Source organism: Ceratina calcarata, unplaced genomic scaffold (genome assembly GCF_001652005.2).
Source record: "Ceratina calcarata isolate Rehan_Ccalc_2016 unplaced genomic scaffold, ASM165200v1 scaffold579.2, whole genome shotgun sequence".
Classification (NCBI taxonomy): domain Eukaryota; kingdom Metazoa; phylum Arthropoda; class Insecta; order Hymenoptera; family Apidae; genus Ceratina; species Ceratina calcarata.
Window position 1 is genome coordinate 501,756 of NW_017177008.1, and position 13,273 is coordinate 515,028.

A 13,273-nucleotide genomic window follows, 5' to 3' on the forward strand; every position below is an offset into this window, starting at 1 on the left:
AAATATTAACTCTACACCTCGAATTAATATCTCCCTCTAATAGTTCATACAATTATTGTTTATTCCTTCTATTTAAGTACAAAAACGTATGTGATTTAACATATAATATATATATATATATACTTTTTTTTATTAAAATTTATTTACTATTTACACACGCAATATCTGTGTACAATCGAAGAACGTAGAAATATTAATAAAAACATTGAATAGAATACTATGTATACTAATTCACTATACAGACGCGATATTTACATTAGTCCTTTCTTATTCCTACCTATTTTATACACATTTTACAGGCTGACGCGCGCCACAACTATTCTTAACACCATTTTGCCACTTCCCTTTTTGTACAAATATACATACTTAAATTTCTCTGCTAAAATTATAAATAATTGTTCCTCAGGCACAGGTACGGTCCATTCTTGACGGCAGTCAATTATCATTATTTATTCTCAAGCCGCTGCTTAACTTAGATATTAAAATGTTGGAAATTCTTCAACTACGTGTGTCCAAATATTAAAAGCTGATTTTATTATATTTTATATACACTGAATAATAATTAAAAAAATACGAAATGACAGAAGAATCATAGAAATGTTTCGATTAGGAATGTGATACGATCTCTTGCCGTCAAAAAAATCGATTGCATCCTTGTTCAAATCGAACAATCAGCAAACGATTAAAACGTTTATTAATAATTCAATAAAAGCGCAGATTGTTTCAGAGATTTTCTTGACACGGAGGAGGTACTTAAAATTTTGGCGCGCGCATTTACCTCGATGTAAAACCTTTATCGGACATGTTTTCTTCGCTTTCAATTATAAAGTAAGGCACGAATACGAAATCTTAATTGCCTAATACGTCCTTTTCCTTGTGAACAATAATTGTATTTAATACTTATTACGCTCAATACTAACTGATTAACTTCAAATTCATTGGGATAATTCACCGACGATACTCTACTTGTACGAATAGAGAGCTACGAAACAAGAGCAGTCAGACTTATCAAGAGTTTCGGACGATCGATAAAAATTTTCTTAGAGAAATTTGAAACTCTTCTAGTGCCTTAATTGTATAAATGTTTAAGAAACCGAGTATACTATCGAAAAACGGAATCATTCACTAACCATTTCAGTTTCCTCCTTCTCTCGAACGACTTATTCTTATTTCCTCCATTATTGAAATAGTTTACTAGACAAAGCTTAGCGAGTCGTCAACGACATCCACACCCGAGGACGGCCATATCTTGATAATTTTTTAAGACCACTTTGTTCTCTTCGTCGAGATAAAGCATGGATATCGAGCTGAGCGCAGTGGGCACGCAACAGGCCTTCGGCACCATGCTCGGTTTCGTCGAGTAAACCAAATTTTGGACGATCGCGTGATTCGTCGAGTTCAAGTGATCCGCTAAAGGGAAAGGGCAATCGCCGTGACAATAAAACGCGTCGTAACCGGGAGGAGCGACGATCCAGTCGTTCCAACCGACATCAGCGAAGTCTACGTAAAGCGGATGCCGTCTGCAATTCTCGCGACCGTCTTTTCGCCGATTCTTTCGGAGCGCTGCTCTCCTCGCGCGGCGATCCATTATTTGGCTTGCAGAGGACATCTTATACCTAACAATAAGTATCATAACGTTCATAGTTCACGTGCTGGGAACAGTGTTGAAAATAAAAATTGATTTCGTACCTGCCGTCGTCCGTATAAGTGAATAACATCGGCCGATTAACAACCCACGTGTCGTTCCTTTCATCTATGCTTCTTTTTAAACGTACATGTTCCTTTTTCGTTCCACGTACGTGCACTAACAACCCGTGATTGTTCCTGGGATCCTCTATCCACCTTTCCACGGCGGGATGAACGTCTAGGCTAATCGTACTATTTTTTCTAATATCTATTGGCTTACTGTCGATTAAACGAAATATCGGCATGCTCTGTCCCTTCGTACCGGGACGCAAAATATCATATACAAGTACTCTGCCCAACTTCGGGCTCGAGTCGTTCTCAGTTAAAACAGGCAAGCGCGAAAGACTCAACTCCGCGGCTTGCAATTTCTCTCCCGCGGGTATGCTACTTAGATCGAAAGACAGGCGAAACCGATTGGGCGATTGGAATTTATGGTCCAGCTCACTGTCTGTGTAAACAGAAGAACAAATAAAGAAGAAATGAGATCAACAGGAACGGCCTTGATCCGGTGGAAATAATTTTAGCAACGTAGTACAGTTCTTGGAAACATGCGTACCGACGTGAGAAAAGGAGCGCACTGTGTTAGCGGATCTGGCGTGGATTCCCGGTTTAGCGATATCAGCCATACCAATCGTATTTTGTCTGTGGTAAAGCTGTTTCAACGAGTCCGGCACGTGAGCCTGGCCCTGAGGTTTCGGCCTCTTGGTGAAACCGAGGAGAGTCAAGAGGCTAGCCTCGATACCGGCGATCGCCTGCTCGCGTCCGCTGATAGCAAAGTGCTTGGAATTGTCGGAGCGTAGGTGCAATTGCATGTTTGCCTTGGTAGTTGCCAGCAGCAGGATTGCTGCGACGAAAACCAACCTCAGCAGCAGCAACATGCGCATTGTGATGTCGTTGCTCACGGATGTTGCCTCCCTAAAACCAACAAATTACCATAATTAATTAATTAAATGTTTTTATGTATATAAGTTACACCTCTATTAAAATTAAATAATTATTTCTCTATAACGAGACGAATACGATATAGATTATTTGACTCGAATAGAAAACTGAATCGTTGTAAAACTACATTTCGTAATAAAAATGGTTTAATTTGAATCTCGTTTGAAAAACCACTGGTTCAAACTATTCGATCGCACAGGTGTAGATCTGAGAACCACTGAGAGAGACCTGCCGTCTCAAAGATGAGGATAGAAGTAGAAAGGTTTGAGAGACGAGGTAGTGCCAAGCTGTCTGCTGTCGAATGATTGTGGGATTAATCTGCCGCGAGTATGCTTCCTCCAGAACTCGTCTTACGTACATCTGTTTCGTACGAGATAATAAATTAAACCGTGTGAACTAATACACGAAACTTTTCTCGTCTTCTTTCATACTACGGAGTAAAAGTGAATCGTAGAAAATAGGAAATAATATAATAAAACGATTCAAATTAGTTATGCTATTAGTAAATTAATACACTTTGATTGTACAGAATACCATGTAAAAGAAAAACGGACAGGAATGATAAAATAAAACATTGAAATACTGCGAACAGATCAGTATAATTTCTAATACCAAAAGAATGCACGACCACCCAAAAATATTCGACCTAGCACGAAGCTATTAGGTCCGTACTTAGAAAAGCAATCTGTTTCTAGGAAACGAGCTCTCTCTACCTGCTCTCGACAAAAAAATTATTCACCCGCCCATAGGTATTCTCGACCCCCCAAATAGGAAAAGAAAAAATGATGAGCAATCATTCTTCGCAAGTGATTTGCGAAATATTTTCTGGGCACTTTCGCAGAAAAATATTTGTAAAATTCATATGTGCTTGAAATAAAAACTAGAGTAGAGAAAATTCTACGATGGGCAAACCGAGTCGTAAGAATAAATTGAATGTAGGAGGTTCTTTCCTTTAAAACTCTAATTTGTAACAGTAACTTAACATTTCCGTCACAAGTTATAATTTATTAATTAAAACCGACCTCTACATTTGGGATTCTCGATATAGATTATTTGACTCGAATAGAAAACTGAATCGTTGTAAAACTACATTTCGTAATAAAAATGGTTTAATTTGAATCTCGTTTGAAAAACCACTGGTTCAAACTATTCGATCGCACAGGTGTAGATCTGAGAACCACTGAGAGAGACCTGCCGTCTCAAAGATGAGGATAGAAGTAGAAAGGTTTGAGAGACGAGGTAGTGCCAAGCTGTCTGCTGTCGAATGATTGTGGGATTAATCTGCCGCGAGTATGCTTCCTCCAGAACTCGTCTTACGTACATCTGTTTCGTACGAGATAATAAATTAAACCGTGTGAACTAATACACGAAACTTTTCTCGTCTTCTTTCATACTACGGAGTAAAAGTGAATCGTAGAAAATAGGAAATAATATAATAAAACGATTCAAATTAGTTATGCTATTAGTAAATTAATACACTTTGATTGTACAGAATACCATGTAAAAGAAAAACGGACAGGAATGATAAAATAAAACATTGAAATACTGCGAACAGATCAGTATAATTTCTAATACCAAAAGAATGCACGACCACCCAAAAATATTCGACCTAGCACGAAGCTATTAGGTCCGTACTTAGAAAAGCAATCTGTTTCTAGGAAACGAGCTCTCTCTACCTGCTCTCGACAAAAAAATTATTCACCCGCCCATAGGTATTCTCGACCCCCCAAATAGGAAAAGAAAAAATGATGAGCAATCATTCTTCGCAAGTGATTTGCGAAATATTTTCTGGGCACTTTCGCAGAAAAATATTTGTAAAATTCATATGTGCTTGAAATAAAAACTAGAGTAGAGAAAATTCTACGATGGGCAAACCGAGTCGTAAGAATAAATTGAATGTAGGAGGTTCTTTCCTTTAAAACTCTAATTTGTAACAGTAACTTAACATTTCCGTCACAAGTTATAATTTATTAATTAAAACCGACCTCTACATTTGGGATTCTCGCCAACGGAAACGTTGTAATGTAAAGCGACACGCATTGTAAACAAATTTAATAAAAAATGCCTGTTTCAAAAGTATGCACGATGCAACGTGAACGTTTATAATTAGAATACTAAGTACGAATAACGTGTCTAATACCGAGCATCGTTTAAAATAAGAGCTACACATTTGGAGTAATGTGTTTTACGTTGTTACATCGTCTTTCAATTTATATCTCTTAGAAGAAGACATTATCGTTTAATCGTGAACGTATCGTTTCTCGTATAACTGATGAATGGAAAATAGCAGTCAGTGCAACTGGTGATATCATGTTTAACTCAAATATCGCACGATCGCGCCGAAGGAATGCGGCGCGGGTAGAGTAAGGATACAACAGGTTGTCGAGTATATATAAGCAGCACGTCATCGTCTAAAATAATCGGGCCAGCGGCAATCAAGCAAACGTACACTTTCGAGCCGATAAAAATCGTGTACCTATTTTCAGGTCGTTCGAAAAGGAGCCAGCGGAGTTAAATAGATTGTACTCACCTGAGCTAATCGCGGGTCCGTCGTTCGAAGAGGCACGACATTTCAATGAGTCCATGTATCCTCACTCAGAAACTATTGTCTCAAAACCTCGCCCCCCCGGGAGTCTTTAGTGTGGATACATCGATGCTGGAACTCCGTTGCGCTCTGATATTTTCACGCGCGGCCACCGAAACGACAGAGCAACCGAGAGACAGGCGTATAATAGGCGGATAAAACGGATGAGACTTATCTCTTGGAAACGTTTTACACGGTCCAGGAAGAAACGCAGAGCGAACGATCAGCCGTTGAAAAGCACAATTGTTTGCAAATAGAGAACGTTACGGACGGCACGCACTGGTGTTGAACTCGACTCGATACGCGGAAATCTTCGAGAAGTCGAGAGGAAGAGTAGAATCGTAGGATAACTTGGCGGGAGGGGGAAGAGGCGAAAAAAAAATTAGTAACAGAGATACTATCGGCCCTTCCAATGTGTATTTTAAGAGCTGAGCGACGCCTGCAATGAATTTCCTAACTAAAAGTTTTCACCCGTCCCGTTCCCATCTGTGACACAGAGTTCTATGGCTCATTTTCAGAACTCACATATATGGCACGCTGCAGTGTATACTCAGATAGCCATGATAAATGTAAATAATAACTGATTTACCGTGAAATTGTGAGAACTCGGTATTGAATTATACATTAAGTAGGCTTTTTAAGTGATAAAACATGGGTCGCCGCTCGATAAACACCACCAAAAGTGGGAAATACATGAATCCCACTGATCAAGCACGTTAGTAAATAGCATAAGCGACCGACCTGTAACTCATCATCATACTTTATCATTTTTTAATGCATTTTAGGTAAGGAAGCGCGTAAAAAAGAATTAAAGAAAAACAAGAAGCAGAGACAGTTAGTACGTGCTGCTGTCTTAAAGGGCAAAGATCCTGCTCAGATTATAGAAGAAATGGAAAAGATAGATCAGATGGGTTAGCATTTAGTATGCTCTAATGTAACATTATTAACATTAAAATACATGTATATAATTTATTTGTAGAATACAATGTTATGCAGCCACCACCTCTTAATGAGAAGGTTTTGAAAGATAAGAGAAAAAAGCTGAAGGAGACTCTAGACCGCGTCTTAAAAATGTATGTAAGTACTTATTATACTTATCATTATAAATTTCTCACACAATTTGTTGGTAAGATTAAATTGGTAAGATTATTAAGCGATGGTACATGCAACAATATGTATCGACAGTTTTGCCTTTTCAATGTTTATAGGCTAAGGATGATCAAGAGAAATGGGCAGAGTTAAAAGAGCAATTGATACAATATGAACGCAGAAGAATAGACTTAGTTTCTTATTTCGAGGCTGTGAGGCATGCACAGCAAGTACAAGTTGATGAAATTCCATTGCCATCAGCTGGCAGTGAAATATCTCGGATATATTCAGGTATATATCGATGATCCTTATAGTTTAAAGTTACGTTTGTTTCATATGAATCTTTTCCAGGTTCTTTAACTTCGCAAATACCTTTGCCGGACATGCCGCAACCGCCGGCCCACATGTATCCTCCTCACCCACATTACATACCTCAACATCATCCTCTTATGAATATACCAATACCACCTAGTATTTTAAAGAAAACAAGCGCGTACTCGGCATCGGCTTCTATGCCTACGCTAGCACCTAATAAAGAACCACCGGGTGTTCCTCCTTTCCCACCTCCCGATCTCTCGAGCGACGATGAAGATATGCCTGATAAGGTATGTATCTCAGGATCATTAACTCGTTATTATCTCATCTGTGTTTCGTTAATCGCGTTTAATTACAGGGTAAGGATTCCATGCAGAAATCAAGGACTATTCGATTCGCAGACGACAAAGAAGACAATAAGCAAGAATCGGACGGTAAAGATAAGGATGTGGATAAGGAAAGAGAAAAGGAGCGAGAAATGTCGAAAGTGAAACCGACCACTTTGCAACAGAAGATGTTAGCCATGGCGGGCCAAGACATCGATCAGTTCATGCGCGAGATGGAAGTTGTTCATAAGAAGCGTGAGACTGAACGAGCTCAAGACTTAAACGCTCGGCTATCGTTACTCGAATCGGAGAACGAATCCAATTCGAAATCTAATAATAACAAGAATAACAAAGGGGATGATGACGATCTAGAACCTCCGGGAGCATCGGATCATTCCTCGAACCATAATCAACACGCGACGTCGCATTCCCATTCTCAACATACACAGCCGCATGCATTGCCTCCAATGGGGATGCCGCCTCCTCCTTTGATGTACAGGCCTCCACCACCTCCTCTGCATTTAAGGATGCCTCCGCCACCGCCACCTCGTATCGGACTTCGATTACCTCCCGGTAAGAATATCAACGAATATCGGTGTATCGTCAAACGAATACGAGAAACTAAAATTTGTTTTTATCAGGTCCACCACCAGGAATGCCAAGGATGTTGAGGCCTGGCCCACCGAGCATGCCTAGAATGCCTCCTCCGCAAATGCAAATGCCGAATCTGTCTAATATGACGAACATAGGAAATCCTCAGATGCAGGCACAATCTGGGGCAGGATCACAGCCCAAGACGCCCAACGTTCTCTCCGCTGCACCCCAGTTAATCAATCGAAAAGATAAAGATGGAAAGAGTAGTACAACTATCGAAGCCAAGCCGCAAATTAGAAATCTGGCGGCTGACGTTACGAGATTCCTGCCTACCTCTCTCCGCGTTAAGAGAGATGATAAGAAAAAGCCGAGTACCCTCTTGAGACTCGCGGAGAGGATGCCGGAAACGCAACCGATACGAACCACCCAACCTAAGACTAAGGATGACGCGTACATGCAATTTATGCAAGAAATGGAAGAGTTACTTTAAATTTTACTGTAATTCAATCTTATTCGAATAGCATCAAATTAAATATTGTAACATACGATGCGACTAACATTATTACCGAATATATATGTATATATCCCGATTTTTTTCAGTTATACATAAACTAAGATGAGAGTAAAAAAACACGTTTCATTAATACTTAGTTAATTCCTTATATTATCTTATATTATCTCTCTCTTCCTATTCAGGATACGGTTTTCGGGCAACCTTCCCTACTCTATTTATAATAATCATGATTTCAGAGCATGCGCTCGATCTATCAACATGGCGGTATTTCCGAGTGATCGCGGGATGACGTCACTTCCAGGTCACTTCGTACTTCTGTCACTTCTGTAAGACGAAAGCGATCACGTCTCTCAAATTTCTGACTAAGCCAGATAAAGTATAGATATACATAGTGTGCAAGTACTTAAACATTAATACTTAGATGCATAAGCAAGTATCCCGAGTATTTTCATGATTTGAAGATTGTAACTCGCGTGTAAATCCACTTTACTGAAACTCAATATGTACGCAAGAAACAGAGCTCAAACCTTCCCAAATGGTAAGTTATTAGAACTCGTGTAAAGATAATTAGAATATTTCATGGATTAGATTCATTTTTAATAATCGTATAGTTTGTACAATCGGAAATGCGTAATTAGATGTGGCATAAAAATCAATACCTATACACTGGTTTATCAAGAATGGCGTCTTGCAACTATATTTCACACGATTTTATATGTATTCAACTTTTACATCAATGCTGGTCATTCGTCTCTCAGCAGTCGATGAATGATGAGTCAGACGTAGAAATGTAAACATTTCTCTGTCTTTGAGAGTGTTGTATGTTTTTATGATTCTGTTCATCGTTTTATACGTCTATTCTATGGTCTAAATAATACTTGAGCGTTTGTGACCTTATTTCCGATAATTTTTATGGTAATATATGGCTAGTTTCTCATTGAGCAACACCGGTATGACTTCTGAGTACAGGCGTCATCCCCCTTCCTCATCGATTGTACTTCATAGTTTCAAAGCTGCTAATATAGCCAAAGCAAGCTACGCTGCAGTAATTCAAAGCAATATGTTCCCTACAAAGGATCAAACCATCATTTTGGAAACTAAAGAGCAATAATGCTAGAAACTAGGATAACTTTATAGAAAGCCTGTTTAAGATTAATTTTAATCCTTTCCTCGATCTGATTTACCGAAAATCGTGTTACATATTATTTTCATTTCAATTAATAATTTTAATTAAATTACAGCAAGGAAGCAGAGCAATCCAACTATAGGATACCAAGGCCAAAGCACTGTAAGTTTATTACTTCAATATTAGCATTGTTGTGTAATTTCAAAGTAAAAGTAAAATTGAAAGTTATAGCTCTAAAGAGTAGTTAGCTAAATTCATATATAAATTTAGGTAAAATGTTAGCAAACTTATGTTTGTCTTATATCAATTCATAAAGTCATTTGAGATGATATAATATTTAAGTGAGAAAATGTTGAATACTTGAATACTAGTACTTCTTCAGAATGTTATAGCAATAGTATTTTTACATATTGCATTTGGCACGTATATGTATGTGGAAAGAATTTCCAGCATACTAATACAAATAGTAGAAGCATTTTTTTGATATTCTGGTATGTATATCAACGTGTTAAAGCTTTATTATAAATACCAGCTACATTTATTTGGTATGTATACCAGAAGTCTGATATAAAATGTTTCATACATGCGAGCATATGTATACTTTATATTAAAATACTATTGATTATATATTCCTCTTTCTACTATTTTTCTTTTTTGATTTGACGTTAGGTTTCATAAAAATAAAATAGCAAAACATATTACTCCGAAGAGAAAAGAAGTATTGAAAATATTTCGAGTATTCTTAAAGATAAAACTGTAATTGTTCCATTTGTTGTTTCTGCTATTTCATCCACTTGCATGTACTAATTAGTGGTTCCTACTTCCCCCTCCCCTGCAATGCAGGAACTAGTAGCTATACAACAATACCGAGGAGGTCTATTCAGCCAGGGGCTAGTTCGTCTGTTACCCACATAGCATAGTCTGCCAAGGGCCATATTTTTGATAAGTGCTGAACTGGCGTTTAAATAACATAAACGAAAATAAAAATAATCGTCTTATCGATTAGTATGAATTAAACGAGATGATTGTCACATATACTTACATGACGAAGTATCTGTAACATACGAGTTCTTCCCACAAATTAAACTGGAACCTACTCACCGTTGACTTCCTTGCACTTACAATACTAATTCAGTTAATAATGCAGCAAGATGTTGAATATAATTTTCATCCATGTTGTGCTGTTCAAACTCAGTTCAGTGATACATAAGGAAATATAGGCCAGATAAATAATTTGGCTGGTATGAGTTATGAGGGTAGCATTAGACTGCTTCCAAATGCATATGCGATGCTAGGCCTTGGTGGGATAGCACAACCGTAGAGGTTCCTTGTGTAGCGGCGACCCACCCTCTGTTTTTCAGTACAATCAGCAAGGTGGTTTCCCAGGCCAACAGAATCAACAAAATAAATTCAAACCAGGGAACGCTGTACCAAATTCACCATCGTTTAAACCATCGCAACCACAAGCAGCAGCAGCAGCACCACCACCACCAGCAGTTATAAAGAATATGCAACAAGGGAAACCTCAACAGCAGCACGTCGATGTTAAACAGCCTGTTACAAACTCTTCTCAGATGCACTCAGCACCGTTGCCTCAAGCTCAGTCTCAAGCTCAGTCTCAAGCTCAGCCTCAATCACAACCTCAAACTCAGCCTCAACCCCAGCCGCAGCCTCAACCCCAGCCTCAACCCCAGCCTCAACCCCAGCCTCCAACTCAAGCTCCACCGGCACCTAGGTTGAAGCCAATTCTGAAAATAACTTCCAACACTCAGCAACAGGCTGGACCAGCTGTGCAAAATAATCCTGTTACCTCTTCTCAACCAATGATTCCTACTTCCGCACCTTCTGTGATGAGTCATTCGAATTGCACTTCGCCGACGAGTAGCGATAAAATGGAAGTCAAATCTGACAGTCAAACAGAAAATATGGATACTGAAATGCAAGATCTGCAGCCGAGATGGAGGCGCAAGACACCCGGATGTAAGTATTTTAATCTTGTTTCAAAGTGAAACATACATATGTAACATAATGATGACAATTCACTGCGCAAATTTGAAGACTAGAAATGTTGTCATCTGCTCCGGTATATTACTGTCGAGCTGTGGCATATTGATAAGCATTGTGAATATCAGTGCACTGACATAAATATGTTGTAAAATTAGTTGATTGTTTCATCGTTCGACAAATTCAATAAATTGGTACTTTTAGTTAGGGTGAATAAAAGATTGAAACGGCTTCGTTTGAATCAACGTTTAAGGAAAACATTACAACCGAAAAATGCGATTATGGTATTAAACGAAATGAAACCTGGGGTACAATTCACGTTTCCCGAAACCCAGGGACCTATGCCAAATTCCCTGTATCTTGTTCACGCAGAGGTATTAAAATAATTCAGTTCATTGTACGATGCGTTATAAATATCGCATCTTTTATACAATTTATTTTAATAATGGAAACAGCTCGATGGGAAAACTTACGTTGGTCAAGGATTGTCTAAACCACTCGCTCGACAGAACGCCGCTGAAAACGCTTTGAAAGCTCTGTTGCTCGAGAAAATGACAGCGGCGTCTTTGAAAGCACGGATCGATGCCGAATTAGACAAGCAAAGTCAATACACAGATGGATCTAATACATCAAAAGATGACAACGAAGAAGGTGTAATACCAATGGATACCACTACCGCTGACGAAACCGATGAAATTCCATGGAGTTCTTTAGCTAGTTTTGCATTGTACAAACTTTTCCTTGAGTGGCACAATCAAGGAACATCGGTACCAGTACCGAGACCTGGTATACCGTCGCCTATTAAAGGAGGCAAGAAAGAGGTTCCTCAAGCCCCAAAGGCTCCGGTTCAAAAGGAACTTCCACCAAATGCGACAAGCATACACCCCGTTATGCTATTAAATCAGATGAGACCAGGTTTAACGTACGTAGAACTCAATCGTGTCGGCAATCCGCCTAACACGATGTTCACTCTCGCTGTTGAAATCGATGGAGTTGAATACACAGGAACAGGTAATACGTATAGCCAAGTTTTTGTTTCAGCTTCGTAATATACGTGATAACTAAAAGTGCATGGATTTGTTGCAGCGAAAAATAAGAAAGATGCTAAGAAAATAGCGGCTAAATCCGCGCTTCTCGCTTTGTACAATTTGTACTATCCGGATGACATGAAACCGACGGCCCAAGATCAACCCACGTTTTAAATTTTGTAATATTCGTTAATGCACATTTACAATTCTGTAATGTGCCATTTGTATTATTATGCAATTAACGCGAATGCTTTCGCATTGAAAAAGACGTCTATAAGGAATAAGGGGAGATAAGATTTCTATTATGGTATAAACGGTTTTCGGCAGTATTTTACATTGAGCCTAATTATTATTTAACAAACAAGCCTTCGTTGGAATATTTATACACAATCACTACGCGTAAGTCGTTTTACGTGTTTTGAAGATTTTTCTTTTCGTTATTTCTGCAGTATTTCAGATTTCTTTTATCAACCCAACTATGGTGTGTAACCATTTTTTATGCGTATTTTACATGTTAAAAATATAGAATGGAAACTGCATAATCGTATTATCATTGCTAGCAATCAAATGTTTGTGCGTTACATCCAAGTACGTACATAATTATTCGTATTGGAGTTTCAGTCATATTTCGAGAGATTGAATTCATACATGGAATACAGAATTCTGTTTCATATGTACGTCGTGTTAAAAATGACATGTACCATAATAAACTCACGTGTACACATCCAAATAAATTTTATATTTCTGAATAATCACCACTCATCAAAATCAATTGTCCTCTTCTCCAATTGAATGCATATCTTCCGGTTTATTTTAGTAAATAGATTTTCCTAATCAATGAGATAACGAACTGTTCTATAAGTGAGTGGTTGTTATGACAACAATCTTCAAAACACTGTACGTTTTAAGAGAATACTGGGATGTGAGACAAGTGTACATATTTCAAACATGCTACCTTTAAAAATAATAGTAATAGGACCTGTCAGGGTAAAATTCTATCATATTAACTTATCTAATATATGTCTGTTACATAAAAATTATGGATTTCTTTTTACGTTCGTTATC

At 38.3% G+C, this 13,273-nt stretch overlaps 3 protein-coding genes across 5 annotated transcripts; 2 read left to right on the forward strand and 1 right to left on the reverse strand.

The window, feature by feature from the left end:
• Positions 1–120: 120 nt before the first annotated feature.
• LOC108629683 (protein decapentaplegic) lies at positions 121–5,613 on the reverse strand. The gene is made up of 4 exons (XM_018032521.2): positions 5,159–5,613; positions 2,243–2,601; positions 1,690–2,134; positions 121–1,616 (listed from the first exon to the last, which is right to left on the reverse strand). The coding sequence occupies exons 2-4, from the start codon at positions 2,568–2,570 to the stop codon at positions 1,217–1,219; spliced, it is 1,173 nt and encodes a 390-aa protein (XP_017888010.1). The 5' UTR covers positions 2,571–2,601; positions 5,159–5,613; the 3' UTR covers positions 121–1,216.
• Positions 5,614–5,863: 250 nt separating this feature from the next.
• Positions 5,864–8,180, forward strand: LOC108629666 (WW domain-binding protein 11). The gene is made up of 7 exons (XM_018032484.2): positions 5,864–5,927; positions 5,998–6,123; positions 6,192–6,289; positions 6,421–6,592; positions 6,653–6,906; positions 6,975–7,515; positions 7,584–8,180. Exons 1-7 carry the CDS (start codon positions 5,864–5,866, stop codon positions 8,024–8,026), a joined length of 1,698 nt encoding a protein of 565 aa, XP_017887973.1. The 3' UTR covers positions 8,027–8,180.
• A 147-nt stretch (positions 8,181–8,327) lies between these two features.
• On the forward strand, positions 8,328–12,963 carry LOC108629668 (double-stranded RNA-specific editase 1). Of its 3 annotated transcripts, XM_026817478.1 has the most exons (7): positions 8,328–8,588; positions 9,292–9,338; positions 10,020–10,025; positions 10,538–11,156; positions 11,385–11,554; positions 11,636–12,191; positions 12,267–12,963. In XM_026817478.1, exons 1-7 carry the CDS (start codon positions 8,552–8,554, stop codon positions 12,380–12,382), a joined length of 1,551 nt encoding a protein of 516 aa, XP_026673279.1. In that variant the 5' UTR covers positions 8,328–8,551; the 3' UTR covers positions 12,383–12,963. The 3 variants fall into 3 exon arrangements, with proteins under 3 accessions (XP_026673279.1, XP_017887975.1, XP_026673280.1); XM_018032486.2 differs by lacking the exon at positions 10,020–10,025 and having other exon boundaries at positions 8,329–8,588; XM_026817479.1 differs by having other exon boundaries at positions 8,544–8,588; positions 10,020–11,156.
• Positions 12,964–13,273: the final 310 nt, after the last annotated feature.